The sequence below is a fragment of the Apiotrichum porosum genome (assembly GCF_003942205.1).
Source record: "Apiotrichum porosum strain DSM 27194 chromosome Unknown scaffold_17, whole genome shotgun sequence".
NCBI classification, from domain to species: Eukaryota; Fungi; Basidiomycota; class Tremellomycetes; order Trichosporonales; family Trichosporonaceae; genus Apiotrichum; species Apiotrichum porosum.
Window position 1 is genome coordinate 100,698 of NW_021167124.1, and position 23,126 is coordinate 123,823.

General features: G+C 59.5%; 9 protein-coding genes across 9 annotated transcripts; 3 read left to right on the forward strand and 6 right to left on the reverse strand.

Moving 5' to 3' along the window:
* Positions 1-234: 234 nt before the first annotated feature.
* EHS24_003520 (uncharacterized protein) lies at positions 235-2,012 on the forward strand (the record flags this gene model as incomplete). The annotated part of the gene is made up of 3 exons (XM_028619189.1): positions 235-352; positions 405-808; positions 852-2,012. The coding sequence occupies 3 exons, from the start codon at positions 235-237 to the stop codon at positions 2,010-2,012; spliced, it is 1,683 nt and encodes a 560-aa protein (XP_028472363.1).
* A 169-nt stretch (positions 2,013-2,181) lies between these two features.
* EHS24_003521 (uncharacterized protein) lies at positions 2,182-6,689 on the reverse strand (the record flags this gene model as incomplete). Its single annotated transcript, XM_028619190.1, has 2 exons — positions 2,182-3,535; positions 3,589-6,689. 2 exons carry the CDS (start codon positions 6,687-6,689, stop codon positions 2,182-2,184), a joined length of 4,455 nt encoding a protein of 1,484 aa, XP_028472364.1.
* Positions 6,690-7,153: 464 nt separating this feature from the next.
* EHS24_003522 (uncharacterized protein) lies at positions 7,154-8,402 on the forward strand (the record flags this gene model as incomplete). The annotated part of the gene is made up of 5 exons (XM_028619191.1): positions 7,154-7,192; positions 7,248-7,338; positions 7,392-7,550; positions 7,610-7,924; positions 7,972-8,402. 5 exons carry the CDS (start codon positions 7,154-7,156, stop codon positions 8,400-8,402), a joined length of 1,035 nt encoding a protein of 344 aa, XP_028472365.1.
* A 666-nt stretch (positions 8,403-9,068) lies between these two features.
* On the forward strand, positions 9,069-11,550 carry EHS24_003523 (uncharacterized protein; the record flags this gene model as incomplete). Its single annotated transcript, XM_028619192.1, has 4 exons — positions 9,069-9,349; positions 9,392-9,672; positions 9,714-11,208; positions 11,262-11,550. The coding sequence occupies 4 exons, from the start codon at positions 9,069-9,071 to the stop codon at positions 11,548-11,550; spliced, it is 2,346 nt and encodes a 781-aa protein (XP_028472366.1).
* A 110-nt stretch (positions 11,551-11,660) lies between these two features.
* On the reverse strand, positions 11,661-13,492 carry BTN1 (battenin CLN3 protein; the record flags this gene model as incomplete). The annotated part of the gene is made up of 8 exons (XM_028619193.1): positions 11,661-11,755; positions 11,795-12,193; positions 12,237-12,336; positions 12,378-12,668; positions 12,713-12,952; positions 13,026-13,118; positions 13,179-13,372; positions 13,432-13,492. The coding sequence occupies 8 exons, from the start codon at positions 13,490-13,492 to the stop codon at positions 11,661-11,663; spliced, it is 1,473 nt and encodes a 490-aa protein (XP_028472367.1).
* A 659-nt stretch (positions 13,493-14,151) lies between these two features.
* On the reverse strand, positions 14,152-17,068 carry EHS24_003525 (uncharacterized protein; the record flags this gene model as incomplete). Its single annotated transcript, XM_028619194.1, has 5 exons — positions 14,152-14,330; positions 14,368-15,722; positions 15,770-15,972; positions 16,059-16,756; positions 16,795-17,068. 5 exons carry the CDS (start codon positions 17,066-17,068, stop codon positions 14,152-14,154), a joined length of 2,709 nt encoding a protein of 902 aa, XP_028472368.1.
* A 1,440-nt stretch (positions 17,069-18,508) lies between these two features.
* EHS24_003526 (uncharacterized protein) lies at positions 18,509-19,952 on the reverse strand (the record flags this gene model as incomplete). Its single annotated transcript, XM_028619195.1, has 7 exons — positions 18,509-18,827; positions 18,880-19,134; positions 19,175-19,230; positions 19,270-19,344; positions 19,387-19,520; positions 19,558-19,614; positions 19,664-19,952. The coding sequence occupies 7 exons, from the start codon at positions 19,950-19,952 to the stop codon at positions 18,509-18,511; spliced, it is 1,185 nt and encodes a 394-aa protein (XP_028472369.1).
* A 318-nt stretch (positions 19,953-20,270) lies between these two features.
* Positions 20,271-20,793, reverse strand: EHS24_003527 (uncharacterized protein; the record flags this gene model as incomplete). The annotated part of the gene is made up of 2 exons (XM_028619196.1): positions 20,271-20,731; positions 20,775-20,793. The coding sequence occupies 2 exons, from the start codon at positions 20,791-20,793 to the stop codon at positions 20,271-20,273; spliced, it is 480 nt and encodes a 159-aa protein (XP_028472370.1).
* Positions 20,794-21,174: 381 nt separating this feature from the next.
* Positions 21,175-22,922, reverse strand: EHS24_003528 (uncharacterized protein; the record flags this gene model as incomplete). The annotated part of the gene is made up of 6 exons (XM_028619197.1): positions 21,175-21,181; positions 21,222-21,247; positions 21,284-21,439; positions 21,482-21,757; positions 21,803-22,380; positions 22,418-22,922. The coding sequence occupies 6 exons, from the start codon at positions 22,920-22,922 to the stop codon at positions 21,175-21,177; spliced, it is 1,548 nt and encodes a 515-aa protein (XP_028472371.1).
* Positions 22,923-23,126: the final 204 nt, after the last annotated feature.

Consider the following 23,126-nt stretch of genomic DNA (forward strand, 5'->3'; position numbering starts at 1 on the left):
CCTGGGCGGGGAACAATGGTGACGCGCCTACTGAAACCTTCACGGCGCCTAATCAACTCCTTGAGGCATGCGGGCACGCGCCTACCTCATGAAGGGGGATCATATAAACGCATGACCCTCCACCACACGGGTTATGGCAATGTCGTCAGACTCAGAGAGGGACAGAGAGACCCCATTGCAGTCCACTCAACCCACCTCTGTGCGTCAACAACAATCACCCTTCCTCTGCCCACAATGAACAGTGGAGAACAGAGCAACGAGCCATCGCCATCGGCTGGAATCTCCATGGCCGCACTCGACACCCTCGACCCAGACGCCTTTGACTGGACAGCCTACAGCGGCACTTACAAAGGTACCGCGTCCTCGTCACCCTTGGCCTCACGTTTACTAACAACCCTCCGCAGGCCGCGCTCTCATCACCCGCCTCACCTTCATCTCCAACCTCATTGTCCATGCCTCCCAGTCGCCTACACCACGCACCCTCGTACTGGCCCGCGCCGCTGCACTCCAGGCCATCCCCTTGCTCAAGGAGACCCTCGACACGGACCTCTACCTCCGTATCGTGGGCCTGATCGACGCTACGCTCCACCCGGACAAGTTGCCCCACCCTGCTGCTGCTGGTGGCAGTGGAAACGCCGACGAGCCCATGGATATCGACTCGGTGTACGCACGCAAGGGAGCTGAAAAGGACGGCCGTCCCGACGCTGTCTGGATCGAGGAGAGGCGCGCCACCCAACAGGCCGAGGAGAACCGTCTGGGGGTCGAGCTCAATGGATACATCAGCAACCTCTACAAGGAGAGCATTCGAGTGAGTTGTTTGCCAACCTGCAAGAGTTCAACTGACAATCCAGCTCACGTACCTCGACATGGCCAAGCTTGACCTCAAGGCCGGCTCGCTCCCCAAGGCCGTCACCGCCTTCCACCACGCCCGCGAATACTCGTCTGGTCCGGCGCACCACGTCGAGCTCGGACTGCTTGTCATCGAGGCCGGCCTTTCATTCAACGACCCCACCCCTCTTGGCGGCTACATTTCAAAGGTTGAAGCCATGCTCGACCGCCTTCACCCACCCACCTCGACCATTGCCGGTCCGACGACGTCTACAATGACCCAGCTCCAGGTGCAGCAGAACCGCGACGCCGCAGCCCACAACCAGGCCGTCCGTCGTGACGTCGGTGTCAAGCTCCGCGTCGCCCGTGCCGTGGCCGCCCTCGCCCAAAAGGACTATCAGCGCGCTGCACGCGAGCTGGGCGAAATCTCCGAGGAAGGCGGTCTGCAAGACTGGGAAGGCGAGGTCATCTCCACTTCCGACGTGGCTCTCATCTGCGCCATCTGCACGCTGGCCACGGGCTCGCGCGACCACACCCGTCGCGTCCTCCTCGACCGCGCCAGCTTCCACGCCGCTGTCGGCGACAGCCAGGGATGGATCTTTGACCTCGTCCGCGCCTTTGTCGACGCGCGCTACGGCGAGGCCCTCGGCATCCTCCGCAAGGCCGAGCCATACATGATCCTCAACCCGCTCCTCTCCCCACACGCCGCCCAGCTCATCTCCATGATCCGCACGCGCGGAATCGTCCAGTACCTCTCGCCCTTTTCCTCTGTCCGCATCCCCGCCATGGCCGACGCGTTTGGCGCAGACGAAGACGCCATGCTGGCCGAACTGTGCGACCTGGCCGAGAGGGCCGAGATCCGCGTCAAGGTCGACCTCGTCGACCGCGTCCTCACCATCAAGGAAGAGGATAAGCGCGCAGACGCGTTCCGCTCGGCCCTCGAGGGCGGCTCGGCCATCTCGGCCACCGTCCAGGCCAACACGTTCCGCATGCGTCTCAAGGAGGCCGGCGTCGTCATCGACCCTGCGCCGCGCGAAGACAGGGACGGCAAGAAGGGCGGCGGCGGCGGCGGCGGCGGCGGTGGCAGTGGCGGCGGCCGCGACCGTGACCGTGACCACGAGCGTGAGGGTAATGGTGGTGGACCAGCGTGGAGCACCAAGCTCCGCAAGGCTACTGTGTCATAGACGGCTCTTCGCTCCCCCAGTGTTGTATATACGTAGAAAGGACAGATGAGACGAGACGAGACGAGACGACATGTGAATAACAGTATCGCACATGGCATGCGTTCAGGGAGTGTAGGTACAGAAATTACATAGAAGGAAGGGGGTTACAGGCCAGAGAATGTGCCGCGTCTTACACAAACGGCACCACGACGCTGCCCTCTCGCCACACCCGCGCGTCATCGCCCACTTCCTCGTCCAAACCCCATTCCAGGCCCTCGTCATCGTCCATGCTGGCCGCAATGTACTCGAGGTGTCGCTCCGTACGGCTCTTCTTGCGCGGGGTGCTTGCCGGAGTTGTGCGCGAGTAGACGCGCGCACGGCTCGGCGTGCCGGTCACGGTGCGCGAGGAGACGGACACCGACCGCGAGCGCGACCGCACCGGCGGTTGTCTGGGCACCTTGACCGTCGTGGTGAATTTCATGGGGGCGGGCTCGTCGTACTCGTCGTCATCGGCATACGTGCTTGCACGGCGTTTACGCGGTGTCGAGTTGGTGGAGGATGGGGCAGGCGGCGCCGCGCGACGAGTCGGGACTGGCGGCGGGAGCATGAGACCCAGGGATGTAGACGGACTCGAGCTGCTGCCAGCCTGTATCCGCGAGGGCGCAGAGACGGTCTCGGCGGGCCTGGTGGGGCACGGAGGAGCTGGGAGGGTGAAGGCCCCGTTCACGGCCTGGGCCAGCGTCGGCTCGCTGGGAGGAGAAGCTTGTCCTTGGCCCAAAGCAGGAGCAAGCGCGCTGAGCATTGCCGTGCTTAGGCGGCCAGTTGGAGCTGGACCGAGCGCAAAGCCCACATCGGCGGCGCGCATGGTTATCTCAGCCGAGAACGGCTCATGAGGCAATGTGCGGCAGGGGTTGGGGGACGGCGAGTTGGGGATCTCGTCCGAGTCGGGTTGCTGAGCAGCGTCCGAGCTTGGGACTTCAGAGATCGGAGATGGCAACGACGGAACGTTCATCTTGCTTGTGGTGGTCGGCCTCGTCTGCTTCGCCGTTGGCGCACTCTTAACCACCTCGGGGGTCTGCGAGGACGGTGGAGTCATACGGCCAGCGGCAATGGTGACGGCGCGTACGCGCGGAGGCGACGCGTCCGTCCCCGCAGACGAGGAGCGAGGCGGAGTCGGGTTCATTGTCTGCGCGCGTGCGGGCGCTGGGCGCAGCCGTGTGGCGGCTGCAAACCGGTCGGCCAGGGGAGATGAGCCAGGTAGCGACCCGTCCAAGGTCGTCTGCTGGTATGGGGGCGATGAGAAGAATGAACTCAGCTCCGAGCGTGGCGCCCCAAGGACGGGTGACGATTCGAAAACGGCTGGCGAGCGGTATGCCGTCGGCGAGCTCATGTCAATGTCAACGGGCCCTGGCGAGGAAGGTGCACCAGGCGAAAACATGTCGCGCACGTCGTCCATGAGGGATGAGCTCGCGCGCTCGCGACGTGACCTCGGGCCCATGAAGCTGGCACCTGCGTCCGAGTACACGCTGGGAGAGGGAGGGGCGCTGGTGGGCCACTCAAAGCGGCACCGGTCACCCTACTCCGTCCGTGGCACCACATGGCAAGCTCTGCTCGGTCGCCACCCTCCTCCAGGCATAGGTCGCACATGTGCACGCCTTCACCGTCGGCGCGGAAACGTAGGTAGGTCGAGTAACGGTCGTCATCGTCTGGCGGAGAAGTATAGTTGGCCACAGCCTCCGAGTCGTGCTCGACAATGAACTGTTGGTGATCAAACGGTGCGAGGGAGCTGGCATTCCATGGCGAGGTGGGCACCTTTATCGTGACGCTGTTGCTATCGCTGCCAACCGACTCGTCGTCGCCGTCGTCGTCTTCAGATTCCAAGGCCACTCCTCTTGCAGGACTATACTCGCTCACGTCCGAATCCGAGGGGTCGACCAAGGCGTCAAGAACCTCCTCCAAGTCCTCGCTAGAAGCCTCTGACTCGCTATCCGATCCTTCGGTAGCCGAGTGGTAAGACTCGTCGTCGGAATAGTCTTGCTCGAGAATCACTGGGCGGGCCTCGCGTTCGTCCTCGACGTCATCGTAGTCTGCAGCGGTTGGTTCGAATGGCTCCGCCACGTCGCTCTCTTCACCAGAGTCTGCAGCCGCGAGATCCAAATAGTCCGCCACGTCGTTCTCGATCTGCGGGAGAACAAATGGCTGAATGTCAGGCTGTTCGTCGTCAGACTCGGAACCGCTGTCGTCGTCTTGGGGCAGCTGCGGCACCTCAAACCGCTGCTCGTCGGCAACAGGCGAGCCCAAGTCGGACGGGGCCTCGGATGCCTTGGATGCGAGCACACTTGCTTCCCTAGCTGCGCCAGGGTCACACATGTGCTGTCGTGTTCTTCCACGGCAGAAATGGGCATTGGCCTGACGCTCACCACCAGCATCGACACACGCAAGGCAACGCCGCAGGCGACGCGATTTGGAATGGGTCGACGCGGTGCTGAACTTGCTCGAGCTGCAGTCCTGGGGCGTAGTGTTAAGGGAGGACACAGTTGAGCGGAGGCGACGAATAAGCTGAGTTGGCGACGATGGTGCGATGGAGGATCGGCGCGAGGAAGGCGGTGGTGATTGAGGAGATAGCGAAGGGGGGCTTGCCGAGTGTTGTCGGACAACCGAGGCGCTGAGCGTCACCGAAGAGGCCCGCACCGAGGAATCATCATCCGCATCGTCAGACGCAGTCTCCTCAAACATACAAGCGGACGGACGGAACCGTCCCTTGCAGTACTTGGATCGTTCTTCCCGTAATCCACCATCTGCACGACACAGTTTACAGTGTTGGATACCGCCGCCGCGGACAAAGTGCAGACGAGGATAATAGCGAGGATCATCGGGATCGGGAAGCCAGTCATCTGGGAGGGGTTGTGCTCGCTTTGGTGGTTGCGTCTTGGGCCGTGGGGCTGGGCCCTTTGGAGGCGGGGTGACCTTCTCAGTCCAATGTCTCTCTGTGACAACAGTGGCAGGAGCGCGGGTCTGGGATCGCAGCGAGCGAGTCCCAGGTGTCGTCGACGCGGAAATAGTAATGGCACGAGGTTGCCGGCGCTGTGATGTCCTCGGAGGAGACGGAGACGGAGACAACAACAGCCGCGTTGTCGGCGGCGACCGTCCAGGAGACTGGGGTGGAGACGAGTGGTCAACGAACACGGGCGAGGATGAGCGGAGAGATTGCTCTGGCGAGGAATTCCACCAGTGTATTGACTGCAAGCTCGTGTCTGCCTGTCGATCCTTCTTGGTGACAACCTCGTATCGTAGTGTCAGGGGTGATGACGAAGGAGGAATGGAAGGAGGCTGTTGGTCGTCAAAGTCTTGTACTGCGCTCGAAAAGTCCAAATCCAAGGCGTCAGGAGTCGACGAGTCCGAGGCCACCTCCTCAGAGCCGGCCCGTACGTCCGGGTCATAAGGAGTATCCAGTCCTCGTTTAGGGCGCTTGGACATGACGGCTTGCAGAGCCTTGGACGTGTTGAGACCAGCGGGCCGTTCCAACACGCCACCAAAGACGTCCGTGGGTCTCTCGCCCAGCATGCGCTGCTTGCCCTTGTCCAGCCTCCTTGTTGGCGACACGGGGATAGTCACAGTGCGTTTCTTGGCACCTCGGATCTTGGCCACACGAGCAGGTGTGCCATCCCCAGGGACAATAATGGCATCGTCGGCAAAGCGGACGCGGGGAGCCGTGAGGTCCCATCGTGAGGGACCAATGTCGCGAGGCGGGGTCCCGAACAGGTCGTCGCGGACTTGCTTGGGCTGACGTATAGCCGAACGGAGGTTGGGGAGCGACTGGGAAGTAGTGAGAACACGTTGGGAGGTGTTAGGATGTGGAGGAGAGGAACGATGGGTGGTGGAAGCGGCGAGGGAAGTCTGGGGGAGACGCTTGGTGGTGCTCGAGGGAAGGCTGCGCGGGGCGGGGGTCACGCGGCGTGCTTCTTGGGCGTCTTCATCGTCTGCAGCGAGCTCATCGTCGCTCAGGTTGAGGTCCTGAAGACGAACACCAGGGGAGCTCTCGGGTGATGGAGTCGCAGATACGTCGTCTTCACCCGCGCAGCTGTTGGCGAGCAACACGGCATTGGCCTCGAGGAACTCCTTCAGGTCGTCAATGTCCACCTGAGTTCTAGGCTGCTGAATGACCTCGGTGGGCACCTGTATGTCGAGACCAGAGCGGTTGTCCCAGTCGCCCAGTTCGTCCTCATCCTCGCCAAACATGACCATCTCGGGGCCCAGAGACATACCTCCAGGCGGAGGGTCGTCCGCAAACTCGACATCTGCATCGTCTTCTCCGGGGAGAGGGTCCGCAAACTCTCGAGGCTCGAGTAGACGGAGACGTCCACGGTCTAGCACAATCTCGCCAGTCACAAGGTCAATCTCGTCGTCCTCTTCTGGTGGGATTGAGCCGTACTTGTCCGCAATCAGGTCAAAGGTGCTACGGAGCTTGACACTGGACGCCAGACGCTTCAGGTGTAGCTGTTCCGAGTTGAACGCTGGGGTAGTGTTGCGCGATCTCGGGGCCGATGCAGAGCGGGCACGAAAGGACGGTCCTGGAGTTGCCGACGAGCGTAACGGAGCTGTCTTGGACGAGATGGAGGCCGAGCTGCCGCGTGCACCATCTGGCAATGGTCGAGGGGCCGGAGCGCTTAGGGCACGCAGCTCGTTGGCCCGCTCCATCGCTGTTGTTGTGGATGGGGGGGTGCTGGTATGCGTGCCGCGTGCTCTAGGCGGCGCGTGTGCGCCAGCCGGTGTGGACGATGGATATGCTGTGAGGGTGTGTTGGATGTAGATGGGGGGTGGGGAGGGAGGGGGGGGATGTATGGTTGTTGTTTGTGTTGTGATGGGAAGAGCAAAATCAATACACTTCAAGACGCGTGCCAGGGAACTGAACACCAGAGAGCCTGGGTGGCGCGGTCGGCCAAGGCGGCGCGGGGGCATGGATTACGAGTGCGGGGACCGCCGGGGATGGAATGGACGACCACATTCAAACGTCGCCGCCTGCATCATCGTCCTCTACACACCCCCATCCAACAGAGCGATTCTCTTCCGCATGCTTCCAAGCACACGGTAACCTCAGTCCCCACCAGCTCATCACAGCCTGTCCGACCAACCTGCATCGGCGGCAAGAGCAACCCCCCACAATGGTCTACGCACCACAACGGCGTCATGCCGTTGGCTCGGTACGTCCACCTACACGGACCGGCCGGCCACCCATAAGCTGACTTTGCTCTGCAGATGTCCACCACGCTCCAGGCGCTTGCACTGATGCAGCACCTGTACAGTCCCAACACCATTGTACTCATCTGCCGCGTCGTTGCTCAAATAAGTGCGTTCCCGTGACGCCAACTGTCGTTCCATAAGCTGACACGAAGCACCTAGACATTCGTGCACCCGCAGCAATCCAACCCACTCGTTCCCTCTTTGCACTCTTCTTCCTCGTCGCGAGCACCAACCTTGCCGCTGTCTTGTTCCATCTTTTGGACTTTGCAGGTGGCCAGAACGGCGCGGCCGGCCTGGTCCTCGACTTTGTGGGGCAGAGTAAGTGTCGACGTCGGTCCTGTTCTGGAACTGAGCCGTTGGCTGACTCTATGCAAAAGCGAACCCAGCGTCCCTCACACGCATTCTTCTTATCGACTTGGGCATCTTCATTCTTCAGCTCGTCACGGTCGTCGTCTCATACGTCACCAACTATGGTCCCACGGTCCCCAAGTCGGAGCTCTTCCCTTACGATGACCTCCTCCTTGCCCCGGCAGCGGCACCAAGAGCACTCACAGAGGGTGACCTGGACGTCGAATCTGGCGACCAGCTTCGTCAGCGTAGATACGGCAAGGGCCCGCGTTATCACGGCGTGTCGTCGGATGCGACCGAGCTGTGGCTCGAAGAGGAGGACGAAGACGAGGGAACAACAGGCGGTGAGCATCCATGACTAGCATGACTAGGGGTTCAACTAACATTGCAGCGGCCACACGACCTCGAGTTTTCCATGCCGTGTCGACACTTCGTGGAAGGCGTGCTGGAGGTGTGCCCATGATCTTCAGCCTGTCGCTGTCCCACCTCGTCAACCTCATCTTCCGCTTGCCAGCACCGAACCCTCCACGATCGTTCTCCGGAGGCACCCCACTCAACACCCCGCCAGTAACACCCCGGGCAGCCGCCCAGCAGGCCAGCCTCAACACGCTCGTAACTGCATTGGCAGAAGCGCAGGGACGTGCCGAGACGACACGGAACACGAGTGTACAGCGCTTGGCAGCCAGCAACGCAGTCATCACTGGTGCCGTTGACCCAAGGCCTGCCGAGGAAGGCGTTGCCGGGACAACACCGCGCAACGCCACCAACACTGAGGATGAGAGGCAGCGCATTCCTGGTGACTACTGGACATCTAGAGCATGAGAGCATCTGGGTCGAGTCCGCATGCATTCGTCTGTTGTGTATTTGGTTGCATGCGCTGGGCCCACGCTGGGGCCCATTTAACGGACCGTTTAAACAACGTGTATCTCAGGCATCGAGCCCATTAGGAAATGTAATAAACAGTCTTGCCCTCCAGCGGGTGCCAGAGCGGCTACTGCAAGCAGCGAGTAAAAAGTCCACGTCATTTGAACTTGACACGTCCCAACGGCCGGGGCCATGAACCGAGGTTCGATTCTGAAGCAGTCCTCGTGCATAAAAAGTTGCACGGGCCCCGGGGAGAACAGCTGTTCTCCTGTCTGAGTGATCGAGTGACCAGTTCAGAATCTCTCGACTGGGACCTTGATCCCTTGACAAGGATGCCCAGCCCCAGTCCCCCAGGCAAAACACCACACACAGTCTTATTATTGATGCGCAGCGAGGGATGCAGAAAAGACAGCAACAGATGTGCTCGTATGTTTCTAATATTGTCATTAGCGGGAGTAAATGTGCGCCTCCGTAAGGAAGGTGGAGGAAAGTTGGAAGATCGAGTCTGACATGTTGTTCGCAACTCTTGTCTCATCACCCCATTTCTCACGCAGACTCGCCACAGGCAGCTTGCTGAGTAACTAGGAGACTCTTATTTTGGACACCTCACATCCATCACCCACAATGTCCGTCTTCACCATCCCCTTTGCCGCCAACCCCGACTTTGCGCTCGCCGCGCTTGCTGCGCTCCAGAACGCCGAGATCGTCTGGGACGTTACCTCGGGTGACGCTGGTGAGCCGTCGTTTGACGGTGTCAAGGGTGCCGACGCCGTCCGCGCCAAGCTCGACGAGAAGGCTCCCGCCGGCCCCGCCCTCCCCACCCTCCCTGCCAAGTTCGACTCCAAGACCCCCTTCCAGGACGTCTCGGCCGTTCTTGACGTCCTTGACGACTTCCTCGCCTACCGGTGAGTTTGCACTCGGGGTTCTTTGTCAATGCTGACGTCCAGCACCTACTTTGCCGGTGCCACCTTTGGCTGGAACGACGCCATTATCTGGGGTACCATCCGCTCCAACGCGTCTGCTTCTGGCTCGGTCCGCAAGCCCGGCCGCCCCCACATTCTCCGCTGGTACACCCAGGTCGAGACCACCCCCATTGCCAAGGGTCTCCTCGAGTCATGGGTCAAGGCCCGCTCGAACGCCGACAAGAGCAGGAAGGTCAAGCGCGAGGAGGGCCACATCGAGGCCGAGCTTAAGAACGCCGTTCCCGGCAAGGTTGTTGTCCGCTTTGGTGCGTTGACAGAGGTGCTTTCGTCTTGCTAACGCAAACAGCCCCCGAGCCCAGTGGATACCTCCACATTGGCCACATGAAGGCTGCCATTCTCAACCGCTACTTTGCCGACAAGTACAAGGGCAAGTACATCCTCCGCTTCGATGACACCAACCCCCTCAAGGAGGAGGGCGAGTTTGAGGACGCCATCAAGGAGGACCTCGCCATGATCGACGTCTCGTTTGACAAGGTTGTCCACACCTCGGACCACTTTGGCAAGATCAAGGAGTACACCCTCCAGCTCATCAAGCAGGGTGACGCCTTCATGGACAACACCGACGCCGAGACTGTCAAGGAGCAGCGTCGTGCCGAGATCCCCTCGAAGAACCGCGAGGCTTCGATTGAGGACAACCTCAAGCGCTTCGAGGACATGTGCGCCGGTACCGCCGATGGCCGCACCTGGTCGCTCCGTGCCAAGATTGACTACCAGCACAAGAACGGTACCATGCGTGACCCCGTCATCTACCGCTTCGTCGACGCCGAGCACCACATCACCGGCGACGCTTACAAGGCCTACCCCATGTACGACCTTGCCTGCCCCGTCATTGACCACCTTGACGGTGTCACCCACGCCCTCCGTGCCAACGAGTACGCTGCTCGCCACGAGCAGTACGCTTGGTTCCTCGAGCGTCTCGGCCTGCCCAAGATTGAGATCTTCGACTTCTCGCGTATCGACTTTGTCTACACTGTCCTTTCCAAGCGCAAGCTCAAGTACCTCGTTGAGAAGGAGGTTGTCTCGGGCTGGGCCGACCCCCGTTTCCCCACCGTCCGCGGTATCCGCTCGCGTGGTATGACCGTCAAGGGTCTTACCGACTTTATGGTCAGCCAGGGTGCTTCGGAGAAGACCCTCCTCATGGAGTGGGACGTCATCTGGACTGTGAACAAGAAGGTCATTGACCCCATTGCTCCCCGCTACTGGGCTATTGCCGAGGACAAGATGGTTGCCGTCACCGTCACTGGCCGCGACACTGACGCTGCCGTTGCCGAGACCAAGCCCCTCCACAAGAAGAACCCCGAGGTCGGCGAGAAGAAGCTCGTCTACTCGTCCAACCTCATCATGGAGCAGGACGACGCCAAGACCTTTGGCGACAACGAGGAGATCACCGCCATGGACTGGGGTAACGTCTTTGTCTCGGAGAAGAAGGTCAACGCCGCCGGCGACGTCGAGGCCCTCAACGTCAAGCTCCACCTCGAGGGCGACTTCAAGAAGACCTCGAAGAAGGTCACCTGGCTCTCCGCCCCTACCAAGGAGAACCCCCTGGTTCCCGTCACCCTCATCGAGTACGACTACCTCATCACCAAGAAGAAGCTCGAGGAGGACGACAACCTTACCGATGTCGTCAACCCCAAGACCGAGTACCGCACCAAGGCCCTCGCCTCGGCCGAGGTTGCCAACCTGAAGAAGTGGGACATTATCCAGTTCGAGCGCAAGGGCTTCTACATCGTCCAGGGCACCAAGGACGCCGAGGGCCGTCTCGAGTTTGGCTTCATCCCCGAGTAAGTGACGCAGGTGGCTTGATCCGTTGTAATGTTCTGACCTGTCTCCTCAGTGGCCGTCTCCAGACTGTCGCCCTCAAGGCCACCCCGGCCCCCGAGGCTCCCAAGGAGAAGGTTGCCGGTGCCGCCAAGGGCTCGTGGGGCAAGGTCGCTCCCAAGGCCAAGGCGGCCGCCCCCGCCGCTGCCGGTGAGGACAAGGTCTACCTGTCCAACGCCTCTTCCGGCTTTGCCATCCCCATCAAGACCACCATGTTCGAGTCGGACCGTATCTACGGCAACGAGGAGGTCAAGGCCGAGGCCAAGGTCAACATGTTCCCGTCGACCCCTATCTACGACCTCTAGAGCGATCGTGCGTGGGATAATATAGTTGCTGGTTAGAGCCATGGGGTTACATCAAAAAAAAGCACATGCATCTGTCAGTCTAGCTGGAATGAGGAATAAGAACACAACGGCTACAGCTCGCGACATGTGGGCCGTCCAGCCGCGACCTGCGCGTTGCACAGCGAAATCTCCACAGGCATGGAGATGAGGGACGCGAGGAGGATACCTGCTGGGTCAGCATGTGGAGAACGTACAAGAGACCCACCACACGAGTCGGCCGCGCCCGTGGCACCGATACGAAACTCCTTCTCCATCTTGCGCTTGACCTCTTCCGGGGTATTGGCGCCGCCTTCCACTTCCACTTCTTCCCCACTGTCGCCCTCGTGCCCGACGTGGTAGAACGTGTTGACGTATGCGCTGCCGCCACAAAGCCCCTCGAGGCAAGTGAGCAGGAACACAAACGTAATAGCCCTGTCGACGCCAGTCGCAGGTTCCGGGAACGGAGGGGTGTACTCGGGTGTGCTGAAGATGAAGCGTCTGGCCTGGAGGAAGAGCAGGACGAGGACGAAGAACTGGGTAATGGTCGGGACGGGGAGGTAACGCCTCGGAATGGGAGGCAGGCCGAGGGAGAGGGAGGAGCGGGAGAGGAACACGAATGACTGGTCTGCGTGGGTCAGTTACTTGCTTCAGGGTTGACAAAAACCCACAAGTCAGACTCCAGAATGGATAGTAATCCCTCGGATTCTTGAACAGCCACGACCACGGACCAGACGTCGGGATGGGGAACACGAGCGTCGGTGCAATGCCCTGGACGGGTCAGCTTTGAACACCAACTTTCAGCGACCCACCGAGTTGATCACATACTCCTCAATGTATACCAAGCACAGAGGAAGCATGTATCGCACCACCAGCGGTTTGAGGAGATCCAGCTTCTCCCTGGGAGTCAGATAGACTTCGGGGTGTCCGGGCTTGGCCAGGGCATCATTCTCGCTCGGCGGTGCGCGCTCAATGTCTGACGAGGTGGACGCTTCGTCCTCGCCAGTAGACAGGGCTTGGTATGGCGCCGGCCCGGTGGTGTGAAGAGCATCCCATGGTGGGAGGACGTAGTAGTATGTGAACGGGAAGAGCAGGGGCAAGAACTGGGTAGCAAGTAAGCACAGAAGTCTCGGGGTTGCGGACGTACAGAAGATAACCCGAGTCCAACCTTCACACCCAACCCGCGCAGCAGCCACCAGATGGAAGCGCCAGCCACACCAGCTGCGCCAGTTCCGCTCGCCCAGGCTCCCAGTGCGGTCCTGCTGGCCGCACGTGTGGGCAGGGTCGTGGTGAGCTGGAGGAAGGTGAGCTCGCCCAGGCCACTGGAAAAGGACGCGAGGGAGATGCCGAACAGGCGGGCGTGGACACTGGGCGAGAGCGCGATGATCTGAGAGACGTGTCAGTACGCGGGTATGCAGCTGTAACGAGGAAGGGGAAGGGGCAAAACAGCTGCTACGTACCACGATACCAGACCAACTGATAGCGGTACAGAAGCCAACACGGCGGCGATACTGGATTTGGCCAACGGATATCAAGGGCCAAAAGACTTTGGCCTGGAGGATGTCAGCTATTGACAGTACGCGCACTGCAACAAGCTGAACAAAGATACTCACCAACAGAGCTGGGAAGATGTTGAAGAATGCAACAATACCCTTTGGTGTTGTCGCTGGGACGAGATCCAACGCGGCGCTCAGGATGATGACGTAGAGGACATTGTTGAGCAGCCCAAACACGAGGAACGCGACGAAGAGACGCACGCGCGCGCGATGCGCTGGCTCGTGGTCTTCCGGAGACGGGAGGTCATTGGCTGCGCGCGTGGGTTGTGAGCTCGGTGTCCATGCGGTCCAAGTGCAAGCAACAGCTCACCAGCAACAAAGTCGTCGACCTCGTGGCCAAACGCGCCAAACTCGGTCGTGTTCTCCCGCATCTCGAATGCCTGTGCCTGCGTGGGGAGATGGCTGTACGTATTGGGCGGCGTGGTTGCTTGCAGGGATGTGCCGGGCCCAGTGGTGCCAGCGTGTGGGCTGGACGGACTGGACGCGCGGCAAGATGGGTGTGTTGAGTGGAAGAGTGGGTGACGCGCAGAACGATCGGGTGGCGTAGGTTGCCGGATATTGATATCGCGGACCGGGGGGGTCGTCCGCTGAACCCAACGAGAGGTGGCGAATGGCGATCTCGACGTGGTGCTTCTTTCCGTCACTGCTACTTTGTTGATGCGAGAAGAAGGAGAGTTGTGTGGCCGTTGGGTAAACATGTGACCATCACCTCATCCTTGAGCCTCATACACACCAGCCAGCATGCTGTTCGTGTTGTTGACACGTTGGGCACCGGAGAGAGGCTGCTTACTCCTGAAATGTTGGATGTTGCTGCCTCGGACCGATGAATGCGTGCGTCTGACATAACAAGGTACATTCGCTGATCTGATCATAGGAGACTCGGATGCCTACACACATACATGAGACGATGGGACGATGAAATGGGGGGATTCGATGATGGGCCGCCAGGTTGGCAACCCTCATGACGATTGTGGGGTAAAGGAATACACATTACGGAGGCTATACAGGTCACACGTCAGATCATGGGCTCCTACATTTGGGAGCGGCGGTCCTCCCTAACCCAACCCAGTCTGGGTGGCGCAACGTGGGTGGGCTTCGGCAGCGCTTGGGCGAAGGACGGGAACGACGACCGGATGCGAGCAGAGATGGTTTGGGCTGTAGATGGCGGTGGCGGGGGTGTGGTATTGAGGCGGGTGGGTTGCTTGAATTCTGTATGGGTCAGCACACGGCCGCGTAGGAAACCCACGAGTGAAGACTCCGCCAGAGAAGGAACTGTCACGCTTGAGAGATGCATTGGCCGGTTGAGTGGCTGCTGGCCGGGAAAGGACGCGCACAGGTGTGGCCTTGGTTGGACGCACTGTGGCCCCCTTAGATGCAGCAGGACCGTTCGTTCCGGGCGCAACCTTGTGAACGCCAAGGGGGTTGGAGCGATTCGTAGGCGATGTGTAGGGCTTGACCGCCGGTTGGGTCCCCAACGGCTTTGCGAACGCAGTGGCGGCAGACGAAGGGGCACTCCAGACGCGACTCGGGCGCTCAGGCTCGGTAGCACTAATGCGACGGGGGGCTGATCTCTGGCGCACCTTTGCCATCCTTCGACCTCTGGCATCATTACGGGCGGTGCTCTTGGCAACACACTCGGCGGTCATCCGGTCAGCCAGGCTAAGCAGGTGATCGGTGATCTCGACACCCGAGAGATAGCGATTAGGAGCGGCGGCAGTCGGGGTAATGTCCGCCAGGGCGGGACGCTTCTTGGCCTGGGTCTGGGGGATTTGAGTGGGAGGCACCTGGGCGGGATTGTGGCCCGATTGCACCTCCGGTGCGTTCTCCTGGGCAACGAGAGCTTCGGTAGGACCGTTGGTGACAAACTCCTCTTCAAGATCGGCGAAACAATTGGGGGTGTCTTCCTCGACCTGTTGCCAGAAGTTGAGGAGAGATTCTGTGTCCATGGAGCTCGCTTCGGACCAATATGGGGATGACAGCCTTGCGGAACGCTGAGTGACACGGCGACTGTTCTCCGTTCTCTGCGTCTGTGTGATTGTAAACACAGATGGTTGAAACTCTTGTGCGCAAGGCGGCGGCTCCACCAGCGTGCCGACAGTGATTTGAGACAACGGTAGCCTGGGGCCATTGTCGAGCGACTGGGAGAGTCGACGGGGTTGAAGATGGGATGGAGTCACGGACTGACGTTGCAAGGGTGGCGGTCTGGGCAACGACCCAGCAGGGTCAACAGTGAACCTGAGACGGGGATAGGGTTGGCCGTCACCATGTGTTTGAGGAGAAATGCGACAGCGGGAGGGCTTGGATGGCCAGAATTGAGTGGCGTAGGCCAAACCCGATTGGGAAGGAGTATTGCTCAAAGGGACAATGTGTGTCTCCGCAGCTCGTGTGCGAGGGTGCTGCTTACTAGGTGATGCAGTCTCGAGAGCCGCACGGCGAGTGTATTTGAGCAAAGTGCGGTCGAGTTCAATAAAGCTGTAATGTTCCCGAAGATCCACCACCGAGATCCTGCGAAGGGGCTTGAGAAAGCGATGGGGAATGCCCTTGATGCTGTTTTCGGTTGATCCACGAGGAGACGACATGCTCTTTGGTCTGTTTTGAGCGCTGTGGTCGCTGACGAGTCAGAGTTCCACAGCGTGGCGCGAGCTCACCCTCGACTGGGGGACTGCATCGTTATCCGACTAAACCGTAGACGCGGAGGGTGGTCTTGTTCAAAGACGGCGGGGGGGTGCAAACCATTGACCCCCTCGTCGTGGACCGTAGAGCCAAAGGACAGTTCATGACGAACATGATGGCGACTGGCGTCGAATGCGTCGGTCATAGGGATCATATTGAACTGGCTGGAGGGTTGACTCTGGTAGTTTAGGGCAGTGACCGAGCATTCGGAAGGAGAGAGACTCGGCTGTCTGGGTCAGAGAAGATCAACACGCCCTAACCCACATTGTGTTTTCCTTGCTCCTCGCACTCGACATCATTCGCGTAAGCGGCGAGATGTAGATGATCTTGCTCTCGCTGAGAGCTCAGTACATCGAGGTAGTCAAAGGCTTGAGGCGAAACTTCAGGAGTGCGGGTATCGGGCTCAGGAGGGGTGCTGTAGCGCCTCATCCGTTCGCTTTCGGTAATTGCTTGACGATAAGTATACCCCAAGCGCTTGGAGTATGTCTTCTCCTTCAAGAACCTGCTCTGTCGGCTCAGCCTAAGAGGTTCGCTCGCTTCACCCTCGCTGCCAGAATCAGATTCGGAGTTTGAATCCGAGTCATCAGACACAGGATAGAGTGGTGGCTCCAATAGCCGGTTGCCAATCAGAAACCTGGGTGGATCCTTCGTCTGAGGAGGCTGTGAGGAGTCGTCCACGTCCATGTTGTTAGAGCTGGAGAGCTGCCCTTGTGAGTTCTGGGATGTTAAGGTACGGTGCTGCTGAGATTGCTGGACGAGGTCTTCCCACTCGTACTCTTCCTCGCTTTCCTCTTTCCACTGGTGAACAAGTGGAGGACCTGGTGGCGGGTCTTCCTCCATGCGCTCTGAACCGACCTCGTAGAATGCCATAGCCGACTTGGGAGAGAGGGTGTGAGCTCGCGGGATGTCTGCGGTACGGCGCCGCTTGCTGCTTCCGCTACTTGGGCGTGGTGGTGGCAACACTGCCAAGTCAGCTCCGTTGCGGGTCGTTGTTGCTCACTGTCGTCCTTGTCTTCTTCGCCGGACATGCGAACATCTTCATCTGAGTCGTTTGCCACCTCGTGCTTGACCCAGGTTCCGCCTTCCCAGTGGCCATCCTCAGGACTGTCGAGGCGGATGCGCACATCTTGCTCGGGGGAACGCTCCTTGCGCTTGCGTGCGGCGGTCTTGGGGGCGACAGTGCCTAGCTGTCGCATGCTTGAGAGACGCCTGGACGACGAGGGCTTGCTGCGAGGAGGGACAGGATGGGTAGATTCACTTGAAGATACTCCCATATTACTCTTTACTTGTGTTAGACATATGTGAACAGAGGAAGTGGGGACGAGGTCGGTGGAGGGGGCATACCATTGTTGGTGAGTCTTGGGGGCCGGACATGATCTGGCGCTTGTGCCGAAAGTTTGAGGTCATCGTAGCGTCACCAAGCGTTGCTCGGCTGTGAGTTGTGGGGTCAGAAGAGGAAGATGGATTGTGTGAGAGGTGTGTGAGAGATGCAATTGGAGTTGGGATGGGACGAAGAGTGCGAAAGGAAGACACACAGAGAAGCAAACACACTCACCTGGATCGACGTCAGTCCGAGTCAACCTCCACCGGCCAACTCTCCCACGGTCACGTCTCCAACCCCCGCCACCCAGCGGCCACAGGAGACGGAGGATGGTTGCATCAGCTCGCGTCCAGCTCGTCTCCTCTTCTCTTTCCCAACAGACACCTCACTCTCAACACCGCATCGCGCTTAGGCCACACCAAGCGCGCTCCTTTCCAACACTCTCAAAGTCCACATCAACCTCCACCACCATGATTCTCAAAGTTAGGGTGCGTGTGCTCGTCCCACCGCCGTGGCCTTCTCGATGACAGAGCTGACCGCGTCCAGACACTGACCGGCAAGGAGGTATGTCGAGTTACCCCCGCCGCCTATGCGATTCCTTCTTTCTAACAACTATCAGGTCGAGATTGACGTGCAGCCCGAGTGGCAGGTGAGCTGGTGTTTTCATGGAGCGGTACACAGAGCTGACTGGTCAGATCTCCAAGGTCAAGGAGAGCGTCGAGGAGAAGGCCGGCATTCCCCCAGTGCAGCAGCGTCTCATCTTTGGCGGCAAGGCCATGTGAGTGTCCTGTGTGCACTGTATCCAAGTTGTCCAAGCGGCTGCCCCCCCCCCCCCCCCCCGCGAGTGACTCCTGTGATGCGTCGTGCTCGGCGGTCCTCCGCGTCAACGCCGCACACCGTTCTCCGCCCCACCCCTCAATGTCGATCACTAACTCTCCCAGGGGCGACGACAAGACCATCCAGGACTACAAGATCACCCCCGGCACCACCATCCACCTTGTCCTTGCCCTCCGTGGCGGCCTGTAAGCTCGCCGAAGCTTGCACGAGCGATTGGCTGCTCGTTTGTCACGCCTTTCCACTCCTTCCTTCGCATCTCGGAGCAGAACATCCGATGCATTATACATTACGACTCTTCGACCTACTTGACCAGATGTGCGGGCGACTCGTACTTGTGTGGGAGAGGTGGTGCTGTCGCTGTGGCCGTTTTGACTACAGGTTACCTCGTGATTGCCGCCCTGGGACTGAATGGGTAGAACATTGTCCACCGGTGCCAAACATTGATCCACTGATGACGTATGGAGTGAATCTGACGCAGCTACTGACCAAAACAGGTATTTCAATGAAAGGCATGACAGTGCATCTGCGTCTGCATCTCGAGCTACAACGGCCTATCTCAGTGTTGCGTGTGACCTTGTTGACGCTCCCGCGCGCGTGCGTTAATCCGAGCCTGCACTTCGGCCTCAATCTCCGCCTCGCGCTGGCGGTCCTCCTCATCGTCGTCGGGGAGGCGGATCTGGCCCTCACGGCGTCCTTGGTGGATGGCATACGCGTTTCCGCCGACAAGAGCGATCGGGTGGAGCACGAGGCAGACGATGATGGTGACGAGCAAAGGCACAGGCTTGGGCAGCGCCGATTCTGGGAGCGAAGGGGTGATGCGTACCGAGGCGAACAGGAGGGTGAAGAGGAGGTACTCGTTTGCGACGGCCAAAAGGCTAGAACCGGTTAGCATACGGAAAGGGGGCAAGACAGCAAGGCGGGACGTACTATTGGCGAGCGCCAATCTCCCAAAACACTGAAATCAAGTTGGTGCCCAAGACACAGCCGACGGCCTGCCACGTCCACTTGTGCAGGAGGTCCTCGTCCTTGATGACCCACTTGAGAGCCACAAAGCCGTTGTGTGCCCATGTGAGGTTGAAGAGGATGGCGAGGAGGAGCGAGGTCGTGCCGTGGATGAAGATGGCGCGGAGAGGGTGCATGATAGATGCCGGGTACTTGAGCAGGGTGATGTTCATCCAGACGCTGGGAGCTGTCAGCCCAGGACGAGTTGTTCAATACGTACACTGTGATGACATTGATGAAGACGCAAATCTCGGCTGTCTTGAACATGCGCAAGGTCTAAGGAGGGTTAGGTGTTATGCCAAATGAGAGACGTACCCAGCACACTGCCCAACCTGCAATAAGCCAGTTGGAGACGGCAATCTTCATCCCCACACCATGGACAAATGTATCCTGTATTCGTCAGCAAGAGCTACAGAGGCAGCTTGCCCGTACCTTGGTGTCATCCGACTGTGCAAAGATGAGCAGGAGACAGAATCCAACCTGGATGGCATAGACCGCGCCCCAGTACACGCTCAGCAGCATGCCGTTGGGCGTGAGGAGGGTGGGGTAGAGCACATTGATGCCACCTGTAGGTCAGTTGATAGCGAGGCCGCCGCAACTTACGTAGACCGGGGTCAATGACTGCCCCGCAAATGAGCATTGTGCCGAGTGAGACCAAAACTGTGTGTTCCATCAACAACGGACACTCGACCACAGCCACTGAACGTACTGGAGATGGGTACCGAGACCTGCAGACGCACAATGGACATGGTGCGGCGATACTCTGCGAGCGAGACGTACTCGCCCGGCACCTCGCCGCAGCTCGGACACGACGGATGCGAGTGAGATGGGGGCTCCGTCGAAGGGTGGTGGCTGGCGAGCGTTGGGGTGCTGGTACGCGGCGGGGGTGCGGACGTTGCTGCTACCGCCGCTGGCGCTGGGGCCGTCGCGGCTGGCGCTGCGGGATGCGGCGGAGTGTGCGGCGGGGTACTGATCTGGGCCTCTTCGTCGGAGGGCATGGCGGGGATGCGGTCGATGAGAAGAGATGAGAGGGAAGGTCTCCATCTTGCCATGGCTTGTCGTACGGCACACCATGCTGGGACGGGCGGGGCGACGAGGCACGGCGGCCAGCGGCGCGTGACGTCATTCACGTTACAGCGTCATCCGCCATGACTCTCCGGGTACTGGGTTGTGGCCTTGTGGCAGTTTTCTGTTGGAGCTGGGTGTTGCATGCAGCATTCAGTATAGACGCAAATGTACATGCCACTACGTACAGTACAGGTCGAGGTGACATCGGGTATCTCGACATGTTGAAACTCCATCACCATCCTCCAACCTCACTGCAGCGGACCCACAGGACCAGGGTTGCGCATCTCAAGCGCAACATTCTGGAGGTCATCCACTGCCCTCTCAGCCTCCATCATCACTGTCCAGAGATCAAAACGCTGCTTGGTGTTCGTGTCCACGACCTCGCCAAACTCGTTGGGAGCCAAAAACGACATTGCAAGCATAATCATGGCCCTCGCATCAGTCGCCACCGCCTTACGCTCGAGGTACCAATACTGGCTCTTGGTCCACCCATTCCCGTACCTGTCGGCCGAGTGGGGCGCCTGTGGACCAAGACGTTCGCACGCGAGGATACACTGCATGGCCGTAGCCATACCAGAGTTCAGGATTGCGAGCAGGTTGTTGCGTTGGCCGGCATCGCGGAGACATTCCTGGTAGACGGGGATGCGAGCATACGCTTCCGCCATCTCGCTAGGCGTCAAGGTCCAAAACGGGTTCCATTCAATCTCTTCTGCTGGGGTCAGCATTGTGGGCTTTGGGTCGGAGAGGCATACCAGGAAGGGAGGTGGCCATTGTTACTGGATATGGGTGGAGAGAAGTAAGTGTGAGGAGATGAGAGAGAGAGACGTTCAGTCTCCTACAGGGGGGGACTGGTCTTGAACATCTCTGGCCCATCGGTCACTGATGGATTCGAAGCTGGAACAATGTGACTTTGCCATGACTGACTCCTTGGACGCCATCAATACCCACGCCTAAGGTTTCACTTGTGTCACTACCTCATTGGGTGCATCCACTCGTGTCGCTGCGGATACAGATCTCACATGTGTGGTGTAGCATGCAAAAGTATGCTAATAATCTGCACCGCCGACTCCCACTACAACCGCCACTACAACCGCCACATTCAACCAAGGTCACTCAACAACGGGACCCCTGCCTAGTTCCGAAGCACAGACATCATCTCCTTGAGTGCTGAAAGTGTCCTCTCGTCGTGCCCGATATACCCAATCAGCTGGAGACAGAGCGGCGCCTGGCATCAACGATAGCTTCGTGGGGGCTTACTCACTCCAACAGAAACGCTCGGGTCGTACGTGTCGAGAACATATTTCTCGCGCTCGTTGCGCGCCTTGTACTCTGGGTCCTCTTTGTCCGACTCCTTGCAAAACAGGCCAGTTGGGAACACTGCCGCAGGGTAGTCGACGAGGTTCCAGAAGGAAGTGTACTGAGAGTTAGCCCAACATTGCGTGCGTGTGTCCTAACTCACATTCCAGTACTTTGAGGTGCCATGCTGTGGGGCTGGCGACGGCCCGACGGGTGAAAGGACGACATCAACGCCCGAGTCTTGCCAGTGATGAGCAAACGCGAGGCGAAAGTCGTCGCGCTCAGCCAGACACTTGACGAGTTTGACCGTTGGAGCGGGCTTGCCACCCCATCCACCTTCGTCGATGATCCATTTTGTGAGCGGGATAACGGGCTCGCCAGAGGGCTTGATGTTGTCGTACACTGTCGAACCACCGTCGGCCGCCCAGTATAGCTTGCTCTGTGCATTAGCTTTGAACGCGGTTCGCTGCAGTAGCCGACTCACGATGAGGCTCCACGCCCTGGCGCCATCGTACGGCGTATAGTCGACAATGTCAAATTGCCCCGACGATCGCAGTTTGTCCACTGCCCACCCGAGCGCGCGCCGAATAGGCGTCACGGGGCGGACGACACCGTCCTCGCTGAGAATGCCAATACGCAACTTGCGACCCAGAGGTGGTGCGGGACTCCAAGGTCGAAACTGAGTGCTGGGATCAGCGAGCCACGGACGGCTGTCGAGGATGATCCTCATGTACAGCTCAAGGTCGTCCTCGTGACGTGCCATCGGGCCGTGGGTGCCCTCGATACCGTCCCAGCCGGGCGGAGACGCTGGTTCTTGGCACCCGAGGTAAGGTATGCGACCGACGGTCGGCTTGAACGAGAAGATACCGCATGCACCTGCCGGCGATCGTACCGAGCCGCCAATGTCCGTGCCGACGCCGAGGGGTGACCCTTTCATACCAATAAGGGCACCTTCGCCGCCTGAAGAACCGCCTGATGTCAAGTCACGGTTGTATGGGCACACCGTGACCCCATAGTATCCGCTTGTCTCGAGATGCATAATGCTTTGTGGGTTTGTACTTTCTGCTGGGTCAGACACCAACAGGGAAGATCAACCCACTGCAGTAGAAGACGGCCCCGGCGGCGCGCAAGACCGAGACCATGTACGCGTCCTCTGTGGCCACCATCTTGCCCACCAGACTGAGGAATCCACACGGCGAGTCATGGCCCTTGACATCGATGTGGTCCTTGATCGAAACCGGCACTCCATGCAGGGGCCCGACCGTCTTGCCTGTTCGCTCGAGCTCGGCGTCAAGCCATTCAGCTCGCTCATGGGCCTCGTCCGGGAAGATCTCGATGAGACAGTTGGTGGCCTGCAGCGCAATCGATCCCGCTTTGCAGTATGCCGTCGCGACTTGTACGCTTGTGTACTGCGTCGAGGCGATGGCTGCGGCCAGCGCCGTTGCGGACAGCTCTACGATCGCGAGCTCAACGGTGTCCATGATACCTGACGTCATAAGGAGCGGTGTCGAGTTGCGCGGTAGCGTGCCGGTCAATCGCCATGCTGTCGGTATAGCGGCATCGCGCTTGGCGAGCGCCTCGTCTGCTTTCTTCTTCCAGCCCATTGATGTATGGGTTGATGAGTTGGTGTGCGAGATAGATGGAAGTCGACGGCTTCTGTGATGTGAAGGGTGTGTCTGACCTGCCGGCCCTAAATCTCCGTGGCCCAAGAACCGGCAATTTAACCGTGTACGCCCGTCTCTGGATCTCTGGAAGGAGAATCAAGTAACCGAGTCTGCACATACACATCCCAACGCGATGCGACCTTA